The 25,871-nt window shown below is 40.4% G+C and overlaps 2 protein-coding genes across 3 annotated transcripts; one reads left to right on the top strand and one right to left on the bottom strand.

Annotated features, from left to right (window-relative positions):
- The first annotated feature begins 1,221 nt into the window (after window positions 1–1,221).
- Window positions 1,222–18,510, top strand: srpk1b (SRSF protein kinase 1b). 2 transcript variants are annotated; one of them, XM_072382501.1, is made up of 16 exons: window positions 1,222–1,280; window positions 1,891–1,945; window positions 9,719–9,846; window positions 10,838–10,946; window positions 11,060–11,147; window positions 11,229–11,316; window positions 12,182–12,288; window positions 12,495–12,660; window positions 13,259–13,284; window positions 13,399–13,624; window positions 14,477–14,893; window positions 15,534–15,628; window positions 15,862–15,969; window positions 17,050–17,119; window positions 17,347–17,439; window positions 17,638–18,510. In XM_072382501.1, exons 1-16 carry the CDS (start codon window positions 1,268–1,270, stop codon window positions 17,820–17,822), a joined length of 1,974 nt encoding a protein of 657 aa, XP_072238602.1. In that variant the 5' UTR covers window positions 1,222–1,267; the 3' UTR covers window positions 17,823–18,510. The 2 variants fall into 2 exon arrangements, with proteins under 2 accessions (XP_072238602.1, XP_072238603.1); XM_072382502.1 differs by lacking the exons at window positions 1,222–1,280; window positions 1,891–1,945 and adding an exon at window positions 6,841–7,119.
- Window positions 18,270–24,575, bottom strand: lhfpl5a (LHFPL tetraspan subfamily member 5a). The gene is made up of 6 exons (XM_072383047.1): window positions 24,173–24,575; window positions 20,984–21,228; window positions 19,262–19,400; window positions 18,810–18,880; window positions 18,667–18,726; window positions 18,270–18,359 (listed from the first exon to the last, which is right to left on the bottom strand). The coding sequence occupies exons 1-6, from the start codon at window positions 24,573–24,575 to the stop codon at window positions 18,270–18,272; spliced, it is 1,008 nt and encodes a 335-aa protein (XP_072239148.1).
- Window positions 24,576–25,871: the final 1,296 nt, after the last annotated feature.

Raw genomic sequence — 25,871 nt, 5'->3', positions numbered from 1 at the left:
AGGACAAGATGGAGAGGAAGGTGAAGCAAAGCGCTAAGAGACAAATACTATAGAAAGACTTGATTTTAAACACAAATATACAGAATTTTGGATTGTATATGTTCTGATACAACAGAATATAGATTAGTTGTTAGGGCCAGGACGTTCGTGCATTTTAAAAGAAAGTCAAGCATTCCGCTGTAATGAACGTGTTTCACCAGCTTTATGTTTTGGAGGCTAATTAACATTATGTATAACAGTGTGCTGGCTCAGTGCTCCTCACTGGCTGATGGCAACTTTGATGCTTCCCTCCGGTGCACTCAGCACCTTCCTGTGGTCTCCTCAGTAATTTGGTGGGAAACCTATTTATAGAACTCCATTTCTGTGAGAAGATGATGGGGCATATTGCCAAAGGTGGTCATTTAGACCTGGTAAAAATGCAAGACATAAGGAAAATAAAACAGTATTACTTCTTCCTTTTCAAATGAAAACTTAAACAATAAACAACAAAACCATGACACGCACAGATGCTGGTACAGCTATCCTTATTGGGACACCATGATGACCATTTGTGTGCCAGCCCTCACCCTACCTATAGCAATGATTACCAGCTCATACCTGACCTTAAAAAAACCTCATTTCACACCCTTGCCCTAACCATTCTGTCTTTTTAGGAAAAATCTGTGCTCCATGCTAGTTTTACCTTTGCAGATGAAAGCAATGAGATAATGAGTTAACAAAAATACAAAGAGACAGCCTGGACAGGTCTCCAGCCCATTACAGGGCCACCCAGAGACAAAAAATTTGAAAAAAAAATCTTAAATTTGAAAAATAGTTGTTAAAGGTACATCAGCAATCTGAGACATAGCTGTTAAAGTAGTAATGTGAACATAAGACTCAATTAAAATAGATGTACCTCAGACTTGTGATTAAGTATGCTATTTTTTTTTTGGAATTGTATTGATACTGTATTGGCTTTAGGCCATTTCCTAGCTTGCATTTTTAACAGATCAGATAGTTATTACAATATTTACTACAAAAACATATTATTTTAAGAAGTAAATTGCTGAGGTTTGCTGTGCTGAGGATATAGAATAACAAGGAAACATGGACAAAGAATTTGAATCAAATGAATTTAACACAAAATGTCAAATAGCCTACGTTAAATGTAATCAACTGTAGTTTCTGTATACACCGCCCTCCGCACTTGAGACAATTTCGCGCATTTCACAGTTTCCATATTTCCAACAGCCCTCGAACGCAGCTGTCCCCTTGACTGGTTTTCAGCATGGAAAGAAAAGGTAACGTTGCTAACTAAGACAAAATGCTTTTTACACGGAAAACTAGAAGCGCTCAAGCTTTTCCCTTTGGACATTTATCAGACCAGTTGCTTTTTGTGTGAACGGTGTTAACTAACGTCACAACAAACCACGTAATAAATGATGAAAAGTAAAAGTGGACCATGCGCTCTGCTGTGTGTGTTGTGTGTGGTAACATTAAGCTAGCTCTAGCCATCAGATTAGCTTCACATTGTTGTCAAAGTCTGCGCCAAAACTTTTTAGTACAAAAGAATAAAAACGAGACACGCAGTCCCAACGGCTGTTAACAGTTTTTATCGTGGCTTCACCCTATAATAGGCACACACGTTACATTCAGGGCATAAAGCACCAAGTTGCTTGTAGCAGCTAAATTAAAATGCCTGTAATACAGCGGTTAGGGTTGATTTCCTTCAGCTAAGTAACCTGCTAGCAACATTTTTTCTTGGCTAAAATAAGCTGCGACTACGAGTTTTCTACAACTGCAGTCCGAGCCACGTCAATAGCTTTTTGCAAATATCCCTAAATGGCATTAATACACGCACATATTCACGCCATGTATAAATCTGTCACACCTGTTATCTTTACATTTTAGTTCTGGCAATCCAGGCAAGGAAGAAAAGGACAAGGCCCAGAAAACCTGGCAAAAAGTAAGCATAAAGAGATGATTTTCTGATTGTTCTTACAACACAAGCTTTCTTTCTTTCTTTCTTTCTTTTTTTTTCTCCCCACTCTGGTATGGAAATCCAGCCGGAAGTTGAATCAACCCCTGAAAACTGCCCTTAACTTTGCTTCTGGCAACTGTTTCTAAAGTAATTGTGGTTACAGCTTCACAGAGTCGCACGTGTGCATTATAGAAATGTTAGAGCAACTGAACAAAAATGCAAAGTTGCTGTTTGAATATTTACTTACTAAACTGTTTTTAGTATGAATGGCATGGACACACTTTGTAGCATATTTTTAGTGTTTAGTTTGTGTCTGGTTTGCTAATAGGCCATAAACAGATGAAGTGGATTCAGTTTGTGTCAAATGACATCAAATAATTTTTTGTCTTTTTGTTTTAAATAATGGAGCGGACAAACACAGCCGGTACATCACAACTTAAAATTTTTTTATTTTTTTTTTGCCTGTTAAATTAGAAGAAGATTTTCCTTTCCAGTGTCGCCTTGTGCATGCTCAGGAGAGGAGAACGTAAACCAAAGAAAGCTCGAAATGTCACAATTTACGAGCATAATCTGTTTACTCGACTGGTTTTTACCGAAGATGAATATATGAGGTATAAATGTACGTGTTCTAATGGCACTTACAAGTCTGGTCATGTGCAAAGTACCAGTTATAGAGCTGCTAGGTTGCAGATGTTTTATAGGCAGATGGATATGAATGTGTGCCCTAATAAGCTTACCACATAGGCAAGATGTGCTGAATAAACTGCAATGCAGATGTCATAACACTCGTGAGAATCCTGTGTCCTGAGACGTGCAGTTGAATACATTTCACTATTTGGCAAGAAAAAAAATGAATGGTGCCAGAATGAAGGAAAAGGAAGGGGGAAAAAAATCCCCCCTTGATTCAGATTCTGGTTGCAGAGCTGTGTTTCAGTCATTCTCTCAGCTGTTTTCAGGGCGATTGCAGCGAACACTCAGAGAACTAGTCCAGCGCATTGTAACATCAAGAAATAGCAAGTTGAGCTGCTGAGCCCCGCTGTTCTTAAGTAGCTGGTCTTCCCATCTCGGTTTACATGTGAAGACGGTCTTTGATGCAGCCTGATACCAGAGTATCCCTGTTTTAGCCCAGTAATAACTGGGTCAAAAGCCCTAGCCACAGCCCCACGGACACGCCCTGCTGAACCCCGTTTAAATCTCAGAAATCGCAGTGGAAGCGCTTTTTTCCGTGGCATGCACTAGCTTATTGGCTCTTACCTGGATGGCATAAATGGGGCTAATGCACCAAAGGTTTTTTAGTAACTTTATTAACGTGTTCATGATCTGTTGGTGACAGGAAATTGAAAAAGCACCCTCCACAGCTTGAGAAGCCTTGCCACAGAAAGTCTTGGCACAGCATGCTGAACCAAATACTTAATAATTAATAATTTTCTACAACAGCATGGCCACCTCTGGGTAATTTTAGTTCTCACCTCACTACAAAATTGTCCAAGTGAAATAGCTGTGCAGTGCAACTTTTTATTTAGTTGAGAAGGCATCATCATTAACAGTAACTAATAAGTGACAAGCATCCATTTAAAAACCAACCCCTGTCTGTCTCCCCCTCCTTATTAGATTTACTCCCTCTTTGCGCCTTCCCTCCCACTCTCTTGTGTCACTCTCTCTTTTTTTTTTTTTTTTTTTGTGCCTGCTGTAGTGTGAGGGACACAGCAGCCACGGTACACTTAAAGAGCCAGGGGAGAAGAGCACAGAACTAGTCCCAGGCCACAGCGGTCTTAATTCTAGCTTTAAAAAGACCTTTCACCTGCACCCAGTTTAATCCATCGTAGTTTGGTGCAACAAAGCTGAAGGTTAGAGTCCCCTTGGTCATGTGGCTCCTGGACTGGATCTTCTCCATCAATACAGCTGTGGTGAAACTTGCCAGTGGTCTAACATGCAAGTGAGTGGAGGAATTCTTGGGTTGGTATTTGATAGAGAGACCATGTAAAAAGATGTAACTGTAGTTAAACATGGTTGTTGTTTGGCTTGTTGAATTTGTAATGGTGCGAGCTGTGGTAGAAGTGTTTTGTTGTGTATGGTGTGTAAGACTGTACATTACACAGAGCTTGGCTGACTTATTGATGGGCTGATGTATTTTTCATTAAGCAGACTGTTGCTGTCTCACAAAGTACTTCACCACCTGCGTATGTATTTTGCTTAGTGTGTGTTTGCAAGTGACAGATCAAGACTGAAGTCTCAAGTGGAATTGTGCTTTCAGATCTTTGTTTAAGTCTTTTTTTCTTTTAGTTCTGACATACACTTTTTTTTTTTTTTTTGCAATTGAGACATGAAACCACTTGTTTCTGGATCTTCTTGTGGTTCAGTTGCATTTATGTTGATGAGACGGAGTAGGATTAGCCTGTGTTGCAGCGTATTTACCAGCACTGTTCCTCTCTGTTGTATTGTTCTTTCATCTCTCTGGCTTCTCTTCCAGCCATAGCTGCGGTTCATTACATAAGCCATCAACTCTTTTATCATCTGCTGTCCACTATGTCTCTGTACCCCTCTAATTATCTTTCATGCTCTTTGTCCTCACTCTGCAGGTCAACCACTACCCTTTCTTCCTATCTTGGCAGTGGCAGAATTGTATAAATATGTTTTTCTTTGTGTGTGCTGCTTGTAAGTGGGTGGTGTGTGGCTTACGGCCATGAAAATTGGGTTGGGTTTTTAGCTTTTTCTACAGGATGATTTTGTTTTTGTGAACCAAGAAACCCTGCAGTAGTGACATTGATACTGTAGTGTCTGTTCTCCTTCTTTCTCTTTGTCTTAGTATGCCATACAGTCTCCATCGAAGCCTGCTTTATACTTTAAACTGCACTGATAACATGAAACAAAGACCCTCAAAGTTCTGTCTGATATGCTAATTACACAGTATGAAAATAAAACCTAATTTAAATCAAATTTGAAGAGGTTAAAAACATCTATAGCATAAGACATGCTGGTATGCCTTCAGTAGGTGTTAGTGCTGAAATGAGAACGCAGCACTACCTTTATTTACAATACGTGTGCATTGCACCCTCAGTACGTTTACCTAGTGCTGCTGTTTCGTTCTGCTGCCAAGGCACTTTGCATTGATTTTATTTGTAGGGAGGAGAGCTAGAATGGCAGCCTTTTGGCCCAGCTCCATCCCAAGAGCTCTGTCTTTTTCTGGGCCCATGTTTATTTAACTTCAGAGATCTGATGGGGCTGGATGGGTGGAAACCATACAGCCAGGAGAAAGCAGGAGACGCTGACGCACACTGTCATGTCAGATGTGCTCTGGAGCAATGGAGATGTCAAATGGTTTTGGTTCAGTATTAAATTTCAGTTCTTGTATGCACAGTTGCATTCCTACCCTCATTGGAAAATGAGTCCCAGGCTTCAGTTAACAGATAATTTGCAAAGCTTTAATCACAATCAGCTAATTGGAAAAAAAAGATGTAAAGGTTTGCTTGTTTTGATCATTTTGGCACTGTTTGTTGTCATTGCTGTGGTTAGTACTGTAATTTAGAATGTAATTTAATGATAATTGTATGTAATTGAATGTAATTTAATGGTATCACAGGGACCAAATCATGGATGACCAATAAGCACTCAGATTAGCAATTGATCCACATGATATTGACTGTGAATGAGGACATGTTAAACTGTTGTAGGGTCACGGTATGACTCCTCATTCAACAGTCCACAAATGCTCCATGTAACAGGCAAATACGATAAAAAAAATGGTCATTTATGTGAAACAGTTATCACAAACAAAAAATGTTGAGACCAAATAGATATGTGTTGGGAAAAATATTTAGAGTGAGAATGCATAACATTTAAGGTGATTCATTGACAGAAATACCACTAGTTTCCTGGATGGGGCCTATTCCAGCTGCTGTTTGGTGAGAGGCTAGTTACACATGGCCAGTTCATCATAGGATTTCTAACAACAAATTAAAAAAGAAGAATCGCAAAGCTTCAGACAATCTATATCACCTTCAAACAATCTATATGCTGATGCCACAGGTTGTCCTCCTCCACTGTGTTACCACCTGTTCTAAAGTAAATCTTCTTCTCACTTTACTTGGAAGAGATGTATCGTTGGTTACACTCAGCGACTTCTACCTGTCCCTTCTTCCGAAACAGCGATCCTTTAATAAATCTGGAGTGATGGAACAGCAATACAGTAAAGAGGGCAAACATTTGGGTTTTTCCTCCGTAGCGTCACTAAAGTGCAACTTCATGTTGTACGGTGTGGGAAAAAAAAACATCTGGCAACTTTGACAAAAAAAGATTTAAGCAGGTTTTTTTTGTTTTGCCTTGGTCATCTTGCCATTTGCTTTGAGCAGGGATTAAAATCGTTGAATATATTGGGGTTGAGAAACAATTTCTAGCTGTGGATTTCCAGTTAATTTGTTTTGAGGTTCAAAGCACAACATTCTGATTAAGATTGTCAGTGAACACAGAGCATGGACCTTGCTGTACTCAGGACTGGAGCATTGTGGCTGCACTGTAAACTGCAGCATTTATTTGGAGGGAAGAAAAAAAAAAGTAAAAACAGAGTTGGAATGGCAGGTACACAAGATTGGGTGTGTTTACCCCATGATCATGATGATGATGACGGAAATGGGGGTGGGGGGTGTTGTGTTTGGTGTGATGAGGAGGGGGTCTGGGAGGGCTGATGTCGTGCCTCACCTGCAATGCAGTGCTTGGCACCATCACCCAATCATCTCCCAGCTGTCAGTTAGGGGGCCGGGCTAGGGGCTGACGACAGCCAAGGAGAGTTCTCGGTCAGCCAGGGAGATAGAGAGATGGTGAATGTGTGAGAGAGGGAAGAAGTGAGCAAGCACGAGTGTGCAGCGGTGTGCTGCAGTCCAGGACTCAGCCTGCAGCACAGCCTTCACATATTTTGTCTCCACGCTTGTCTTCCAGTCTCATTTCGCTCCTTTGCCATCTTCTCATTTTGTTTGCCACCCCCTGCTTTTCAGTAATAAGCTCTATTCGCTTTCTCCTCCTCCACACTACTTTTCACTCTCTATTTCCCGCTCGGTCCTCTGAACCCTTTTCCCTCCTGGTGGATGGAGTAGGAGGCTCTTTCAACACCTGCACTCTCTTGTCCTCCTTGCGTCACATTCCATGGGCATCCGTGCATCTTGCAGGTAGGATGTTTGGTTTTGTTAGGGATCAGGCTTGACAACCACACAGTTGCTAGAAATGTTGAGACACATCCAAGTGTTTCGAGTGCAGGAGAAGTCCTTGAAGTATCCTGGTATTTGTCCTGTGATCATAGGACATTGAACTGTCTGTCCACTGTACTGTAGTGAGGGGATAAACAAACTCATTCATGACTTCAAAAGGCACAATTGTTTGATGTCAAATGTGCAAATACATTCAAGCCGACATACCTGCTTTATTATTGCTTATTCCTTGTTTTTCTTTCCTTCATAAGGACATTGCCCTTCACCCTTCTTTCCCTACCTCTAGCTCATTTTAGATCAAGACCTTGTCCTTTTGATCTAAGGTTCACGCTTGTTTTTTTTTTCTTTTTCTCATTCTCATGTTTTTAAGATTTGTAAGTGAAACTTTCAAATTTGAATGAATGAGAACATGAACCATTTTTAACACTTCTCTCTAATCAACCATGCAAACATTTGTGTGTTCTTACTTTCCATTATACAGTTTCCACAAATGTCAATCATCTTGTTGTTGTTGTATTTTCCCCAAAGCCGTTTTTTTCTTATTGGGCATTGTGTTGACTGTTGATACTCCAGATCGTATGTGTATGGAGGCACAGCAAGCAGGAAAGGGAAAAGAGATTTATCTCTTGGTTTTAAAGCACTACGTTGAAGGAATAAGAGGTTATTGGCAGAGGTGGCGTACTGCTTAATTTGTAAAAATGGAGTTTACTTTTGGGCTGATGGCTCTTACAAGTGCAAAATTGGTTCAAACCTATGTCACTCTAAAGTCGAGACAAAGATTGGATATTTTCAATTGTCTTTTACAGCTAAATTAATCAGTTTTTATTTTTGCTTATTTTGAACATTATTGTCTTAATAGAAAGAGATCCAAATTTTTTGGGAGTCAAAATAGTCTAAGCAAATTAGGAAAAGTCAGTATCGTTACTTCTGTGACTTATTTTCAGGAGGAAATAATGCATTGTCCTGTTCTTTTGCTCAAAAAACAACTCGACCCACCATTCATTCAGCAACTGACTTTAACACCGAATTAAACAAATTGATGTTGGCCTTTTAACCAACTGCACACACATTTTACATTATACATTTTTCAAGCTTAGTTTTAAATTGGTTTAGATTATCATTATTGCCTGAAGGCATTTTTATTTTTACTTGGTGAGTGGAGGGACTAAATAAAGGTTGATTCATCTGGCCATACTGCACTCTTGATTGTTAACAGCTGGGAATGGCTCATTGTGTTATTTTAAACTCGGTGACATGTTTATTACCCACTTTTGTGACTCTATTAAGAGTTGGTGACAATTCCATCTTGTTCCATCAGCACCTTGGACAGCACCAAAGGGACATTTGCTTTAACAAATCCACCTCCTATTAAGTTTTTTCCAGGAACTAGTCATTTGCTGTACAAAGTTTGAAAGCAGTGACAAGAAAATGATGTGTGACAATAATCTGATCCAAGTTTGAGGGTCAGAACCCTTTGCGCTCCAATTACCACTACCAATACTCCTGCCTTTACTTGCCACATCTTGCTTCTTGTATTCCTTCTTGATGTTGCTGTCTCTTGGGGCTGCGACATCTATCACTACTGCCCTCGGGTAGTTTGTTGTCCAACGTCCGGTTGGTTAGCCATCATCAGTTGATCAGTCTGAATCTGGAAGTCCCACTGGGTCCGGCCTCCGTAGCTCTTGTGCTCAGCATCTGTACTTCTGCTGTCATGATTAGGGCCTTCATGCTGCCCATCAAAACCAACCTTTTGAAGCCACTGACAGGCTTTATCAAAATCAAGCACGTCTTTAATCTGTCAGTGGTGCATGCATTAGCTGAACCTTCCTTGATGGTTGCTCCTTGTGCTCATCTCTTTCTCTAGGTTTCAGCTCCCAGAGGCACTCCACCTTCTAATGTTTTTATGGTTCTTTGTTGTTTCTTTCTGGATAGTGACTCTGACGCTCACTCTTTTCAGTGTAAACTCTCAGGATGCTGGACTTGAGGTGAAACCCTCCATGCATTGTGAGGAGTTTTCTTGTCTCGGTATGAGTGACTTCAAACTCTTCTTTACGTTATTATACCAGTGGGGAATCTGATAATTAGCAGGGCTAATTGATGGCTTGGACGTCCCATGTTCGTCCCGTAGTTAACATTTCAGGACCTGCCATACTCTTTGTAGGTACTTGGTTGTGGCTGACCTCCTTCTTCATGGTTGCCATGTGGGACTACAAGGTATTTATAGCTGTCCTGAACATCTGCTATGTTGCTTTCTGGTAGTTCAACCACTTCGGTTTCGGGTTATCCTTCCTCTCAATACACACACAAGCACACATGCAAAAACTTCTGTCTGTCCAATAAATCTTTTATCAGTTTTATTTAGATAAAACCATGCAGGAAGCTTTTTGCTACCTCTCCTCTTTTTTTTTTATAGCAAATCTGACATTTGTTTGTTAGTTTTTTTTTTCTTTCTTTTTTTTTAACCAATTTTGCCACTCCTTCCTTCTTACTTCCTTGTACCTGTCCTCCTCATTGTTACTGTTCCTCACCAGCCTCGTGTCTTTTGTTTTTGTGCTTTCAGACCAGAGCCTCATGGTCGTGGAGGTGGCTCTCAGCAGGGTCAGGCAGACTCTCCCGTCCCAGAGCAGGATGAGGAGATTCTGGGCTCAGACGACGACGAGCAGGAGGATCCCAATGATTACTGCAGGGGTATGAGTTCTCGCTCTTATTTCAGAAATCGCATGTGCATGCGTTTGTGTTCGCACAATTCCAGATGTGCTCAGACTTGAAAGTGCCTTTTTTTTTTTTCTTCATTTATTTAATTATTTTTTATTGCATTCCAGCAAAGCATTATAAAATATATTTATGTTGATTTTGTGATTAGTTGACTGAATGGCTAAGATAAGCATTTATCTTGGGTAAAGTCTTCTCCAGCAAAGGATATCAATGGGTGGTAGCAAGTCTTTGTGTGAAAATGTCACGTGCTCCCACAGGGGTCTTTGGGCTCTTTCACTTCTTAACCCAGTTTAAGAAATGTCCATAGATGTTTTGTTTGCTTGATGCAGACCAATGATTTGGACCTTCTGAGACAGAGTAACTCATTTTCCTCTGCCACAGAATGTGTATTCCAGCATGGTATTTTTAGGAAAAGCTAGTAATCAGTCCAGTAATTTTCCGATGGGAGGGTTGCGCCTATCTCTTTAGTTAAATCCAGGGGGTAACTTTTTTCTTGTTGTTCTTTTGTTGGTGTTGCTGGATCTGGAGCAAGCAGCTTAAATTCGTACAGCTCTGTGATCCTTAATGACTGCTCAGGCCGTTTTGGTAAAACTCCAAAGACTTCTCATCCCATGCTTTCTGTCAGTTTTCCTCGCTGAGCAGGTTCTGTCTTATCCTCACACACTCTGCCCTCCCCTTTCAGCGCCCTTCCTAAATGCTTGTTCTCTTTTTTAGTATTTTTCAAAATCATACAGTTGCTGGGGTTTAGGCTTAGTGCTGGGGTGAAGCTACACTTTAGGTTTTAGATGAACACACTTGAAGAAGTTTGAGTAAGCAAATATGCAGCACGATTTTGCAGAATACCTGTTGATGACTTTTAACTGAAATGGCTCAGCAGCCCCACTTCATCTTCATACACAGAAACCGATTGCTTTGTAATAACAACATTGTTTCACAGTATCTGCATGCATGTTTCTTTGATCAGGTGGATATCATCATGTGAAGATTGGAGATCTGTTCAGTGGGAGATATCATGTGATCCGTAAGCTGGGCTGGGGGCACTTCTCCACTGTGTGGCTGGCCTGGGACATCCAGTAAGTGAGCTCTCTAACCTGACTATGTTTATGCAGGTTTTAAAATTGTACTGAATATGTTTCAGCATTAATCGAAGAGCATATTATCCTTATTTTGATCTGGTTATTTCCAGGGAGAAGCGCTTTGTTGCCATGAAGGTTGTAAAAAGTGCTGAACATTACACAGAGACGGCTCTGGATGAAATCAAGCTGCTCAAATCTGTAAGGCACACAAATAACTTCACATTGACCTGTACTCTATTTATTTGAGGTTATACTTCTGCCACTGTTTGTGTTTTCCAGGTGAGGAACACTGATCCCAGAGACCCCAACAGAGAGAAAGTGGTGCAGATGCTCGATGACTTCAAAATTTCTGGCATGAATGGAACTCGTATCCTTTGAGAAATAAATCAATTGTTAACGATTAAATTTCCTTCCACTTTTAACAAGATTGCAAACTATAAACTAAACAGTGCTTTAGTGTTGATTTTTGCATCAAAATGAGTTAGTGATAGTAAATTATAACATAATGACAGTTTTCTGTTGGTGCCAACCGTAAACTTTGTGGACTGATCTTCTGTTGCTGTAATTTTTCTAACGTAGGAGCAGTGACACAAGAACAGCTTGATAGCTTTGCATCTTTCCACGTTCTCGTCCCTGCTTTTGCCTTCTCAGTTTGACGGTGTGGGCATAACGATTGCTCTCATTTCTGGCCAAATATTCACGCTAGTGTTGAACTTCCACAGCTGCACCACCTGAGGCTCTACATCAATTTAACCCCTCTCTGACGCATTTTGTTTTCTTTTTAAAGATACCCACATGTCAGCCACGGTTCTTTTTAATTCACTGAGTTTGAATGCAACAGCAGTGGCCAGATCCAGTCTCGGTGCCTTTCATCTGAGAGGCTTAAGTACAGAGCAGTTTTATTATGTCACAAATTTACACAGATGTTCATCCGACACTCTGCTAGTTTTGAGCTTAGGCGGGTCTTTCAGCATCTCAGTACTTGATGCGGTGACATGTACTCCATTTCTTTTCTTTCCTCTGCCACATGTTTGATGCTTTGTGATCATACAGCCTGCTTCTACTACTACTATAACTAAAGGTGTTTGTCTTTGGACAGGAAACTGTCTTTTTTTAATAATCTTTTCAGAAGTAGATTAATATATTATAAGAGTCTGTTTCACTGTAGGTAGAGAAAACTAAGATAGTGGTAATTTCATAATGTGAGTTGTCCTTGACCTGCGTTTCTCCAGATGTGTGTATGGTCTTTGAGGTACTGGGCTACCACCTCCTGAAGTGGATTATAAAGTCCAATTATCAAGGCTTGCCCTTACCCTGTGTTAAAAGCATCATACAACAGGTACTGTTCACCAAAACATATAATATATATACAAAAGAGACAAAAGTTCTATTTATTACAACGCAAGCAACCCATCAGTTGTATCTGCCTTATTTAAGTCTACCATAAGTTGACAAAAAACCTTTAGTGGTCAAGAATGATCTATTTTACTTTAGTGATATTGGGCCAAGAACATTGTTCATCTCGATGCTCTTACTTTACTGCAGGTTCTTCAGGGCCTTGAATACCTCCATACCAAGTGTAAGATCATCCACACGGACATCAAACCAGAGAACATTCTCCTGACAGTCAACGAGCCTTACATCAAGAAGATGGCTGCTGAAGCTACTCAGTGGCAGAAGTCTGGTGCTCCGCCTCCCTCCGGATCGGCAGGTCATAACCTTTCTCAATCTTCTCAAATAGTTGTTGTAGCTTGTTTGATATGTTGCTGACTACCAAGAGTTTAGCTGTTTAGCAGGTCCTATCCAATTAAGTGCCTAAATTACAGTATTTATTTGATAGTCCCCTGGGAAAGATGCTATTCCAATAAACAACCGTTACTTCTGTTAAAGATAATTTGATCAATTAATGTTTTTAAGTGGATCTTATTTTAAAGTTGTGTGTTGCCATGGTCACAAACTGGACATAACTTTAGAATAAAGATGATTCTTTCTGCTCTTCAATGTAATCCCATGTGCTTTATGTGATATAAGTGTTCTGAAACTTGTCTTTTGACTAAAGCTGTTTCTAATAAAAGAGAAGAGAGCTTAGCTATGTGTCACTATGAATCACCACTGGATTGCTTATGGAAATTACCAGTTTGCTTAGAGGAGTGTGTGACTCCTGCTGAGCCTGGTGCCAGTGTAGAGACAATCTATTAGTACAGCTTGGTGTGAATCTGCTCAGCCACGCGAACAGAATGCTAATTATAGTCCATGGATGAGCTACTTATCATTCAACATTGTAATCCTCTGTTTCCCATTTCCCACAGTGAGTACAGCCCCTGCACCCAAACCAGTAAGTTTTTTCTTTTCTTTTTTTTTTTTTCAACCAAATGTTCTGGTTTGAGGTCTTTGTACAAAATGTAGTTTTGAGTCAGAATACAAACTGTCCTCTTGTCTTCCTCCACAGATGGCCAAAATGTCAAAGAACAAAAAGAAGAAGATGAAGAAGAAGCAAAAGAAGCAAGCAGAACTGCTGGAGAAGAGAATCCAGGAGATGGAGGGAGGAGCTCTACCTGAAGGTGGAGAGGAAGAGGAGGATGAAGAAACAACAGAGACCACTGAAGATACAACTTCCTCAGCTACCCTTTCTATGTCTGCCACACTGCAAGACATAGCTAACCATTCTAGCGCAGGTAAAAGACTGGCCAGATCCTGGGCTTGAATCAAATGCAGCACATTAAATAATTCACTGCTCACAGCTTCAGTGGCCTGAGCTGGCGCCACGCGCCATTCTGCTGGTCTTGCGCTCGGAGCTGCGAGAGTGGACTCAGCTCTTTTTTAAAAAACTTTTTATCTTCGATTAACCCACATTTACTGAGCTTAATGTTTGACACGGAAGGACCAAAAACAACTTTCAGATAAAAAAGAGATGAGACAGATCCATTTGACCTGTTTACAGGACAACATGAACCTAATTACCTCAGAAAGTCGTGCTTATCAGAAATTGTGGTCCAGCAAAACTTGTAAAATACAGTACTGTTTTTCTCTCAATGGTCATGGGTAATCGGTGCAAAAAAGACTTGATCTTACCCCCTTGGTAAATCCCATAGATCAAATGGAGTCTCTCAAACTGGCGCGTACGGAGCTCTGTTTACTTTATGTATGCCATGGATAAGCACTTCTTTCTGTCATTTGAAGGGGTTAAGAAAAACCTCTTTTACATGCAAATTTATGGTGGAAAAAATGACATTGGTATGCACTACTTGGTGCGGGATGAGTCCTCAACATTCTGCCTTCTGTCAAGAAATAACACTTCAAAACATCATCAGTAATACTGGAAACAACATTGTTTTTGTCATTGTTGGCACTGGTAGTGTTATAATACTGTAGGTCTAAAAACAAATTTGAGTTAAAGAGACTTAAAAAATCTACATAGATGGAACCAAGTAGCTTCTATCTAAATAGAGCCAGTACAGGTCAAGTTGGAAGACAAGTAATCCTTCATTAGAAACTCCAAAGAGTAATCCAGTCTGTTTTTGTCACAGATTCAACTCCCGATGAGCAGCCCCAACAGACGCTTCAGCCAAATGAGCTAAGAGAGGCTGCAGCAGAAGAAAATGGGATGGAAGTCAACTGCAACGGCCACAGCTCCTCACAGGAGAGCAAGACCAGTTCAGAGGTACAAGAGACCAAGCAGTCTGCAGAGGAAGAGGAGGATCAGCAGAATGCAAACCAACCAGAAAACACCTCAGAGACCCAAGACGTATTATGTAAGAAAGAGGAGCATCAGACCTGTAACACCTCACATGAAGAACCTGACCCCACCCTGCAGCAACCTCCTGCCTCACTCAACTCAGATGTCACTATAGAGCGGAAGGAGGAGGAAAAAGATGAAAAAAGGGCGGACAACATGGACACTCAAGGAGAGATAAAAAAAGAGAATGAAGAGGACAGCCAGAGTGGTCAGTTGAACAATAAACCTTGAATTTCCCCCTTTAATGTAGTACACAAGACTTATTTATTATTGTGAAATTGATCCTGTCTTTCCTGATGTTTTTCTGGCTATAGATTGACATTTGAAAATATTTTGAATGTGTAATTTTTGTACGCCATTGTTTAAGGAATTATTAGTAACCATTTTCCCTTGTCTTGCAATTAGTCTGGGACATATATCTGCTGACTCTGATTTCTTCAGAAACGCTGCAGTATGAAGGACAGAAGTCACTGATGAATGTTTTGACTTTGAAAACACAGCATATTTTCAATCTAACAAAATCTGTAATAACATTCAACTATATGACAGGACAATAAGTACTTTGCGAATCAGACTGCTTTAAGGCAATACTGAAGAGGTCAGAAACTTCGAAGTTTCAGCTTAAGTGTTGGAGTGTGGGCTGCATGAGCTTCAGTTAGAGCTGAAGTTGAGTAGGATGTGTCTTATGGTTAAACTCTCACTGCAAACTGTAAACACACTGCAGTTCCATTCTCCTCTTGTGGCATTTTAAGTTACAGTCCACAAAGCTATAAATTGAATGTTGTCATGTAACTTAGGAATTACAATTTCACTTAGTCCCAGTCTTTCATTTGTTCCCTCTTTACCAGGTTCAGCAGGCAGTTTGTTAGTAAACCCCCTGGAGCCCCTGAATGCTAACAAGCTGCAGGTTAAGATCGCTGACCTTGGCAATGCCTGCTGGGTGGTGAGTAAAAGTATATAAAAAAATACTGGAGCAACACGTTTGGCTTTTGTCATGTTTCTTTAGCCCTTCCTAATTGGTCATTTTGCCTGCTACCAATGGGGAGTAGAGGTTTCAATTCCCTTGTAGCCATTTGGTACATGTAGGTATTTTAAATACCTACTAATTACCTTCTTTTTTTCTTTTTTTTTTTTTTTACTGTCACAGCATTCACAATGTTTCCCTTCTTTCTACAGAACAAACATTTCACAGATGACATCCAGACTCGCCAGTACCGTTCTCTTGAGGTGCTGATCGGTGCCGGCTACAGCACTCCAGCAGACATTTGGAGCACAGCCTGCATGGTAAAACAGACCTTTACCCAGACACACACACACACTTTGGATACCTGGTGTGTGTGTGTGTGCAAGTCATACTTTGTATTAGCCAAGCATCCATTCCGACAACTTGGGTATCGTGGTAGTTTTGAACAAAATGTTCTGTATGTAGTGTATGCGATCAAGGAAAAATGGAATATTGACAGAAGTTGTCAGAGATCAATTTGATATACAGCCCCAAGTTCAAATAAGTTGTCACACTGTGTGAAATATTATCTAAGTCAGAATATATTGCTTTGCAAATCTCATAGAATTAATATTTAATTAATAAAAAACATATCAAATCTTGAACGTGAGATATTTTACCATTATATCATGAAAAATATTAGGTCACCCGGAATGTGATCGCAACAATATGTCTCAAAAAGGTTTGTAGGGGAAACCTAAAGAACACCTTAAAGAGGCAGAGTCTCTCAGAAGCGATCTGCTCAAACCTGCTTCCACATATTGTGGAACAATTTTTGAGTAGTATTCTACCTATTCTATATCTATTTGCTCTCAGTTGCTAGTTTCAGGTCTTCCTTAAAACTGCAGGTTCATTCTGAATAGGCGACACACAGTGCCTGTGTTCATCTTTCTTATTCAGTATATAGTTATTGTTTTGCAGTATTAGAACTTTAATAATTAGATTTTCATTCATTCTTCTTTATTATCAGCAGAAATGTGCTAAATTTCATTAATACTTGGTCTATTTTGTACATGCTTCGTTTGCAAGTCTATAGAAAGAAAACATTTCTGTACTGCATCACAACATCTTCAGACCTCCACAGTGTACATTTGAATTCCCACAGAATACTGCAAGCTTGACCTCGCTGCCTACACATATATTTCTGTCAGAGCGAGAGGAAAGATCCAGAGTTGGATCATCACTTTGCTCAAAACTCAGCCTTCAGTGGCTCAAATTACAGACGGAAATGCAAATGGTGTATAAAAATGACTCAATATTCATTTTACATTGTTTTCTCAAGTAGTCATACGTGTGTACCCCTGAATAATTTAACCCACTCATCCATCGATTGTTGAGTTCTTGTGTTTTTGTGTTCTCAGGCATTTGAACTTGCAACCGGAGATTACCTGTTCGAGCCACACTCTGGGGAAGACTACTCCAGAGATGAAGGTTTGTTTCGCCAAAACATCAGATATCTAAGATTTAGTGAAGAGGAATTTATTTACATAATACAACCTGAGAGCTAGAGTCAGTTTAAATTACTTAAAGTCTGTCTATTTTTCCCCACAAATGCCTTTACCACAGATTGTTTTGGTGCAGTTTTTATTATCTCAGCCATTCTTATCATTCAGTTTGTCTTGGTACTTCAGCATTGTTGCATTTCTCTCTCACTGTAGATCACATAGCACTGATCATCGAGCTGTTGGGTAAAGTTCCCCGGAAGCTGATCTTAGCAGGCAAATACACAAAGGAGTTTTTCACCAAGAAAGGTAAACGCTCCCTCTTGCATCGAGCTGTATGCTTTAACTACTTCCACTTTCAAATCCTGTAATTTAGATATTTGCTGCAAAAGTCACAACAAAGTGCACCATTGATGGATGACTCAAAAATGCATCTGAACTGTGTTCTATACAGAGCTAGGTACGTTTCAGCTCTGGACTGAGATGCATTAAACATGTTTCTTCCAGGCGACCTGCGCCACATCACCAAGCTGAAGCCATGGGGTCTGTTTGATGTCTTGGTTGAAAAGTACGAGTGGTCCAAAGAGGAGGCGCACTCTTTCAGCAGCTTCCTGCTGCCCATGCTGGACCTGGTGCCTGAAAGGAGGGCCACCGCGGCCCAGTGCCTCTCCCATCCATGGCTCACATCCTAGAGACCACCCACACCGCACACCATTACTCTTCATATTGTGAAAGGATCGTTTATGATTGAAGGGGCTGAAATTCCTAACATACAGTAAATACATTCACGTCTGCAAGAGCCTCATCGTGCCTGCGCCATAATATCACGTCTCAGCCCGCCTACACACTTCCAAATAACTGAGAGATGGACTGCTGCTGAGTCTTTGTCCTGTAATGGATTTCACTGTTTATAGAAGGAGCTTGAGGTTCTCTCCCTGTATTTATGGCTCTTTTTTTTTTTTTTTTTTTACTTGCTGCATAGAACAAATCAGTCTTGCTCCTTTTCTTCTTTTTTTTTTTGACTGCAGTCTCTGCCAGAATTTGAATAAAATTGCACTTTTCTACTAAAACAGAAGGCAGGATGCTAACAGAAACTTAAAGATTGCCATCAAAGCCACATAGTGTTATGGTATAGTTCACTAATTAGCCAAGTCTGCTCCTGTTTGCCTGTCATAACGTGTGCCAGCTTTGATGCGTTTGTCTTTAAACTGCGCTCTGCGAGTTAATCGCTGCACAGTGTGAAATGGATTGAAGAGCAACTAGTGATCTTTAAAGCACTGTCAAGTTACATTTATCACCACCAACAAAAAAAAGATAAATGAATACTCTTTCATAGATTTGTATACAAGACAGCGCCACAAGGTTGGAAAGCATACAGTTCAGACATTATGCATTAAGGAGAGAATCATCCAAAATCACATCATGAGCCTACTATTTCGGTCGTTTGTTTTTAGCCTCTGCATTATTTCTTGCTTTGTGGAAAGAAAAGAAAAAACAGCATTTGCTAGAACACTTTGAACAGAAATCCATCTCTACCTGATGCACGAACTGGCAGATGATATACACCATTGTGTTTTCAGATTCCCGTTCCTTTGCCTGTTTTGGAGAGGCTTAATTAGTCATTTCCCACATTGACAGTCAAATTTATAGATCCACACCCATTGTACAGTGCAGTGTACCAAAGAGTTGGTCTTTAAGCAGTGCATAAACTTAAGCTGTGAAGAATGAAAGAGCAGAGCAATCTGAAGGGCTTGAGGAAAAAAAAAAATCTTCGACATTCTTTGGAATGGATTCGATCATAATCAGGTGTTACATTTTTTTAGTGTGCAAGACTTTCTGCTTCAGGTGGACTAGCTGGATTTGAAAGAAATAAAGATTGTACTAAATACAAATACTTTTAAAAAAGAAAAAAAAATTGAATCCCATCATAGTTGTCATGCTTAGGTTTTTTTTTTTTTTTTTACGAGTCTCTTTTGTCCATGTCTTCCTTCTTTGTTTACTTTTTCTGGTAGGTAAAAAGAATAAACATTTTTCAAAATCTGCATCCGCCTCTTCTTTGAGATAATGGTAGTGTGAGTTTATGTTGTGAGTCTTTAACACGTGTGAGAACATTACCAGATTTTTGGCAAACTGGTATTTGACATGTCTCCAGGATTGTCCCTAGGAGTGAGCGTCTCTGTGGTCGTTTGACTCTGTGTTGCCCTGTGATGGACTGGTGACCCGTCCAGGGTGTACCCCGCGTCTCGCCTAATGAGGGCTGAGATTAGATCCTGCAACCCCACAGTTGGATTAAACGGGAACTCCGGTATTTTTAAACCTAGACCTTATTTCTGGCATGAAATATGTTTATCTACACACCGAGAACAGTTTGGCAAAAGTCGGCTATTTAGATAACGGAGTGAACGGGCAAAGACAATGCAGCCTCTAATTAAGGCATTATCTGTCTTTATTTCACCAATACTTTAAGACAAAAGAATGAACGAACGCCTACTGTAGAGTAGAGTGCCTGTGTAGAAATCCCTCTGTTAGCTCTTCTATAGCAGCAAGTAGCCACATAACAGCACCTATGAGCTAACAGAGCTATAGTACACATTCATTCATTCATTCTTCTTAAAGTATTGGTGAAATAAAGACAGATAATGCCTTATTTAGAGGCTGCATCGTCTAAGCCCCGTTCACTCCTTTATGTGGCTATAGGCCAATAGCAAGTTATCTAAATAGATTCCGAAGGACGCCGACTTTCGCCAAACTGTTCTGGTGAGTAGATAAACGCATTTCATGCCAAACGTATTTCTAGACCTTGAAATAAGGTCTATTTTTTTAAAATACCGGAGTTCCCCTTTAAGCAGTTATAGAAAATGGATGGATGGTATTTGACATGGTATTGAAAACATGCTAATCATTCATGAACGGACTGTCTGAGTTGAGACACTGGCTACAAACTTTTTTTTTTTTTGTCAGAATCCCAAAGAGGGTTGAAATAAGTGGTTTAATTTTCAACAATTAGTTGTATTTCTAAAAACTTTTAATGTTAAATGTAATTAACAACCACTGGGAAAGGCTCCTGCCCCCCTGCGACCCAACCGACGGATTAAGCGGGTATAGAAAATGGATGGATGGAATCAACAGTCTTTAAAAAATGCTCACTTGTAGAAAATACATTTTCATCTGAAAAAGCAAAGTGAAAACATAAAAGTCACAATAGATAGAAATACTAAACAAAAGTACCTCAACAATATATTTAAGCGTGGATTTTGAGGATATGTACATTACTGTCAATTAAATAATGCCCTCGCTTTAATGTTGATTGTTTTCAGAAATAATCATTTACCGTAACACACATGAAAATCATAAAGAAATGCCTAAAAGCTTAGTCCACATCTGGGATTGAGTGGTGACTTAAAACTGTTGATGTTTTTGTTATTTGGAGGACACGTTGAACTCTTGCTCTCGGTTGTCACTGGCTGTCATGAGGCCTTGGAGTATATTTAAATGTCGTCAGACTCCTGGTAAAGTCATGACCACTTCCTCCATCATCCATCAGGCATCTATGCGTTATCTGTAGTTAATAGAAAAACATCATTACTGAAGACAATGACTTTAATCAGTTATATAAACTTGACGAATGTTAAAAGAGAAACCCTCAGTTGTATCCTTACAATATCAAAGTACATAAAAAGTGGTGGTTTTTTTGTGCATTATTCTCAGTTTATTCAGACCTTGAGATCACCCTTACATTAAAACCACCTGAAGCGAGTATCCTCTGACTGTTTTCCTGCCTAAACTCCCTTATCCCTCTTTTTTGACCCCCATCTCCCTCCTCTTCCCCTGCTTTTCTCCTTCATGCCTTCACCATCACACCTTTTCCCTCCACCTGGAAGTCCTCGGGCAGCAGGTTGTCTTGCCGGCTGCCCAGGCTGAAGGCCAGGAAGGAGAGGGTGAGCGAGTCCATGATGCTGATTATGGCCAGGATGTAAGCCCACCGCACTGTGCAGTTGCCAAGAGTGTATTTGTCGGTCCGCTGGCCACACATGCGCTTCACCTCCTCTGAGTCCCAGCCGTCAGGATAGATCATGCAGCCAATCACCATGCATGTACCTGAGAGATGAGAGGCACGGTACAATGGGGGCAGTGAAAATCAGCTAATTTCATCAGTATCCTTTTGGAACTATTTCTAAGCTCTTGTTTTAATCTAATACACAAACTTTAAAAAAAAATTCTTATTCTGTGAAATTAAATTTACTTAATATTTATGCTTATGAAGATCCTCAGTCATCCAGGTCATAATCATAAGAGCTTGAATAAGGGCAACTGGATTTCTTGGCTCTTGAAGACGTTTCACTTCTCATCCGAAAAGCTTCTTCAGTTCTAAACTAGATGGTGGGGAGTATCAGTAACCTTTATATGGAGGAAGTGGAAGCACTGAGCTCATAAAAAGGAACAACACCAAGCCACTGGTTCAGAAATGTGGATGACGCTTGAGAGACGATCAAAACTCAAGAAATGGAGGCTTCCACAGAGCACCTCAACTTAGTGGACACCAATGTGAAGTTCACGAGGGAGGATGCAAAAGACCACAAGTTGCTTCATGGACAGGATGGAAGTTTTAACACTGAGGTTTAAAGGAAACCCACACATACAGACCAGTATCTGCTTTTTAACATCATCCACTAGAACACAAACTGGCTGTCATCAGAACTCTATATCACCGGTCTGAAAGTGCACCTACTAAGGCTGAGAGAAAACAAAAGGAACATCAGCACTCCAAGAAAGCTCTTCGAAACCTGTTGATATCCAAACTGGGCCTTTGCCAAATCAGGAACCACAATTGAACCAAACCACAGTGTTTGAGAAGCCAAGGAGAACAGGTGCAAACATATTGTAATTCCATTTGTGGCAGGAGTCTCAGAGAAACTTAGAAGGATCTTCTCCAAACATGACATTGAGTGGTGTTGTCTGTGCAGTGCAGTGCAGTGAAGAATGTGCAGACCTCTTAATAGGAGAAACCGAACAACAGCTCCACAAGCACATGGCACAAATAGGAGATCTGGTTCTTCAGATCAAGACTCAGCAATGCACCTGCATCTTAGGGAGAAAATACACTATTTTGAGGACAGTGATGGACACATTCTGGACAGAGAAGACAGAAGGTTTGAGAGAGGAGTCAAGGAAGCCATCTATGAGGAGGTGGTCTCAGGTATCACCTTCCCAGTACCTACAATGCAGCGTTGTCTCTCCTCCCCAGGCAGTTCACAACCATTCACACCTTGGTCCCTATGACAAAAACTCACCCTTTCAGGCAGGTAGACAATTCATACGCAATAATGACTCAAACAACATTCACATTGGTCTGGGGTTCAGTGACACATATGATTGTTATGAGCCCTCTATGAGCTGATACTCCTCACCATCGAGTATGGAACTGAAGCAGCCTTTCGGATGAGAGGTGAAACGTCTTCAAGCTCCAAGAAGAATTCCAGTTGCTCTTATTGAAGCTCTTATGATTACTTAATGTTTAATTATCAAAGAAGAGCATCTTTCATCATTATTAACTATGCAGATAGTCTCCTTCGCGCCATCCCACCTCAGCATGATAAGGGGAAACATGGCACACACGCACATGCACATCTTGCATCTCACTTTCACTCTCTGACACTCACACACCTGTTCACTTTCACAGAGCTCTTGGTATCACATACCTTCTTCTTATTTCAATAATTTTAAACCACTTCACTAAGTTATCAAGATCCTTCTACTCAAAATAATTTAGAGGAATCTCTCTTAAATAATTTAGTTACATTTGTTTTGTTTTTTTTATTCTGCATCATACAAGATACTCAGAGTGCCAATTAAGGCATCTATCACCACAACCAAGGGCAGTTTTGTATTTTGTCTACTCAACCAATACAAGGCCCTTTGAAGAGAGGTATTTTACGCAGCATCTGTCCTGAATCCTACTTTGCTTTAAAACCACGCCCTTAAAACCATGCTACATCCATACTAACTTGCACCCAATGTGAGCCTTTAACTTAGACCAATTCTTCCTCCTCTAACAGCCCTATAAAGACCTGTTCTGAAATCAAGATGAGCTAAATTGTCCCCATTTCAGAAAAACTCCTTATCCCCTCAACCTAAACCTAAAATTAGGCCCTCACAAGAACATATGTGCGCACGCACTAAACAGCAGGTGTGAGATGTCTGAAGAGGAAGAGGAGAAAGTGTAACAGCACACCTCAGGGTTCATCTCATGACTAGTTTCATTACAGGCTTGTGCTTTCACTTGCAGCTACATCTGTTCATGAGCTGCATGTTCATGTTTCAAAGGCGGACTCATGTTTCACGTCTGTGTCTGAATGAGTGTGTCTGTCAGAGGGAATTGCAGAAATTTAGAGAGATGTATTGAAATGTACAGTCCTTCAATCCTTTCTCTGGGTGTCTTTTACCGCACTGACTGTACGACTTTTAATAAGCAGAGTAGTTGTGCTGGGTTTCCTGAACTGAGCAACACAGAGTTTTATTAGTGTCCTCCTTACTAATTTGATTTGCCATTGATTGCTCATTAGGTATGACTCTTTCTTTTCAGTTTCTCTATGTTTTTGCCTTTGTGAAGGGATTTGAGACTTATGCTGAATTGGAATAACAATGACACTCCGCATACAAATCACATACACTGTGGCACAGTGATGCTAATTATTTTGATATTATATGGATTTTTGTGTATGAATGACAAGCTGTAGTAAAAGCCTTTCCTGCATTTTAATATCTATCTTGTGTAGGTAAAGGTACAATCTGTAAAAGGTATTAAAACATTAAAAGGGGAAGGCAGTCATACAGAAAACTATGTCAAAAGCAACTATGAAATCATTAGATCCTTAATCATTGATAACAAGATCATATAGAGTGTAGTTGTGTGATAAGCTATAGGTGCAGAAGTAAAATGTTTCTTTGGAGCAACCCTATACAGAGTTTTTAAAAATAATTATCAATCTTAGTCACGCCAGGAGGATATACACTGCTCGAGGCAAACTTTGGTCCAACTCACTGGAAGCCAGCTGCATCCAGGCGCAGATCTTGTAGACGCTTCCCGCGTTGCAGAAGAAAAAGAGACTGAAACAAACGATGCTGCCAACGATCAACAGCATGGAGATCCCCACGAAGAACATGGCTGTCTTGAAAGCTCCGGACGGGATGGAGCCGAAGTCAAGCGCGCTCCCTTTGCAGGTGAGCTCCGAGGTGAGCGCGTTCCCGATGCAGTAGTGGAAAAGGCCGAAGTACCCGGCCTGCGGCGTGTTGACACTGTCCCCGATCCAGTAGGGCTGGATGAACACCACCACGGTGATGACAGCGAAGGTGATGGTGAAAACTGTCCACATAACACCCATGGCTCGAGCGTTACGCACGTAGTTGGTGTGGTAGATTTTTGCTGCCTCCTGAGCAGGGAGCATGTTGTGAGGTGGGTGTCAACTGTTCGCTCAGGGATAGACGGCGGTAAAAGTTTTAGTGGTAAAAGTGAATATCTAGAATGTCGTGCTGCAAAACAGTTAAGAGAACAAGCGAGAGCCTACCACCTTAAATCCCTTCTCAAAAAGTGCTCCTTCAAATGTGACTGAAGACACCCAAGAAGCTTCTCAGCCTGCGTAACGCAGTTCAAAACCACGGACAGCTCCCGGTGCTGAAAACACACCTGTATGCCTGAGATACACTCTCGTTTATCTGCCCCACAGAGGCGAAAAGTCCCTGTAAAACCAATAAACTTCCGAAAAGGTATTAAGTCTTTATGTCTGTGACAGCCACTCGTCTGTGTTAGCTGTTAGAATGTCCTATCTGGGGGAGGCTGTGGTCCTCAGATAATGAATGATTAATGGTTAACAGATCCGCTGAGGAAAGCAAGGTAGAGCGAGATGACAAACGGAGTTGTTTCACGTTTAGGAGCACGAGTTAGGTAATAAAGTGCATTACATTGTTTTCATTCAGTTTAATTTATTTCAACCCAACAATCACTACAGTGGTAGGAAGCCCTCAGATAAGTGCCGAGTAGTAATGCCACACAGCAAAGAAAACACTGGTACAATCTGAAAGTGTAATTCAAGTAAAGGTATTAAGCATAATCAAGAAAATGTACTGAAAATAAAGTCCAAATTGAGTAATCAGTAAAAAAAAAAATCCGCATTGAACACAATACTACCATTTTCTCTTTTCTTGTTTTGTCCAACTAACGGTCTATACCTCAGTACAGTTGAGCTGCAGAGCACGAAATGATCGAAGCTGGAGCCATGGAATGTTTTCATCTTTGTATCTGAGCTGTCCAACAAATGTGGTGACAGTACACTGTTTGCTCCCTCAAGATAGTGTAAAGGTGTAAAATGAATGAAAAAATAAAATTCAGATATTCAGTATCAATGGATAGATATTTTAGGTTAAAAGAAATCCCATGAAATGAACATCTGGAATTGATAAGAATTATCTTTTTTTTTTTTTTGGTCGGCGCAGATTTGTTAGCTTGAATTGCTGATAAGAGTGATGGAAAAAACGTTCCTGTGTGCATTACATGCAATCAAACACTAGATGGAGCAACAGAACAGAAGTCTAAATACATGTCGAAATCCCTTCACACAAATCAGTCCCTTTTGTTTCTCTCTCTCTTCCTTATTTTACGCCAAATTTCTCCAAATCCAAAGTTGCAGGGTATTATTATCGAGCAACTTTAAGGGTGAGGATGTTTATAATCAAGAAACTATCCA

The sequence above is a fragment of the Leuresthes tenuis genome, unplaced genomic scaffold (genome assembly GCF_036924035.1).
Source record: "Leuresthes tenuis unplaced genomic scaffold, fLeuTen1.0.hap1 SCAF_3, whole genome shotgun sequence".
Taxonomy (NCBI): Eukaryota; Metazoa; Chordata; class Actinopteri; order Atheriniformes; family Atherinopsidae; genus Leuresthes; species Leuresthes tenuis.
This window is presented reverse-complemented; position numbering and strand designations above follow the sequence as displayed.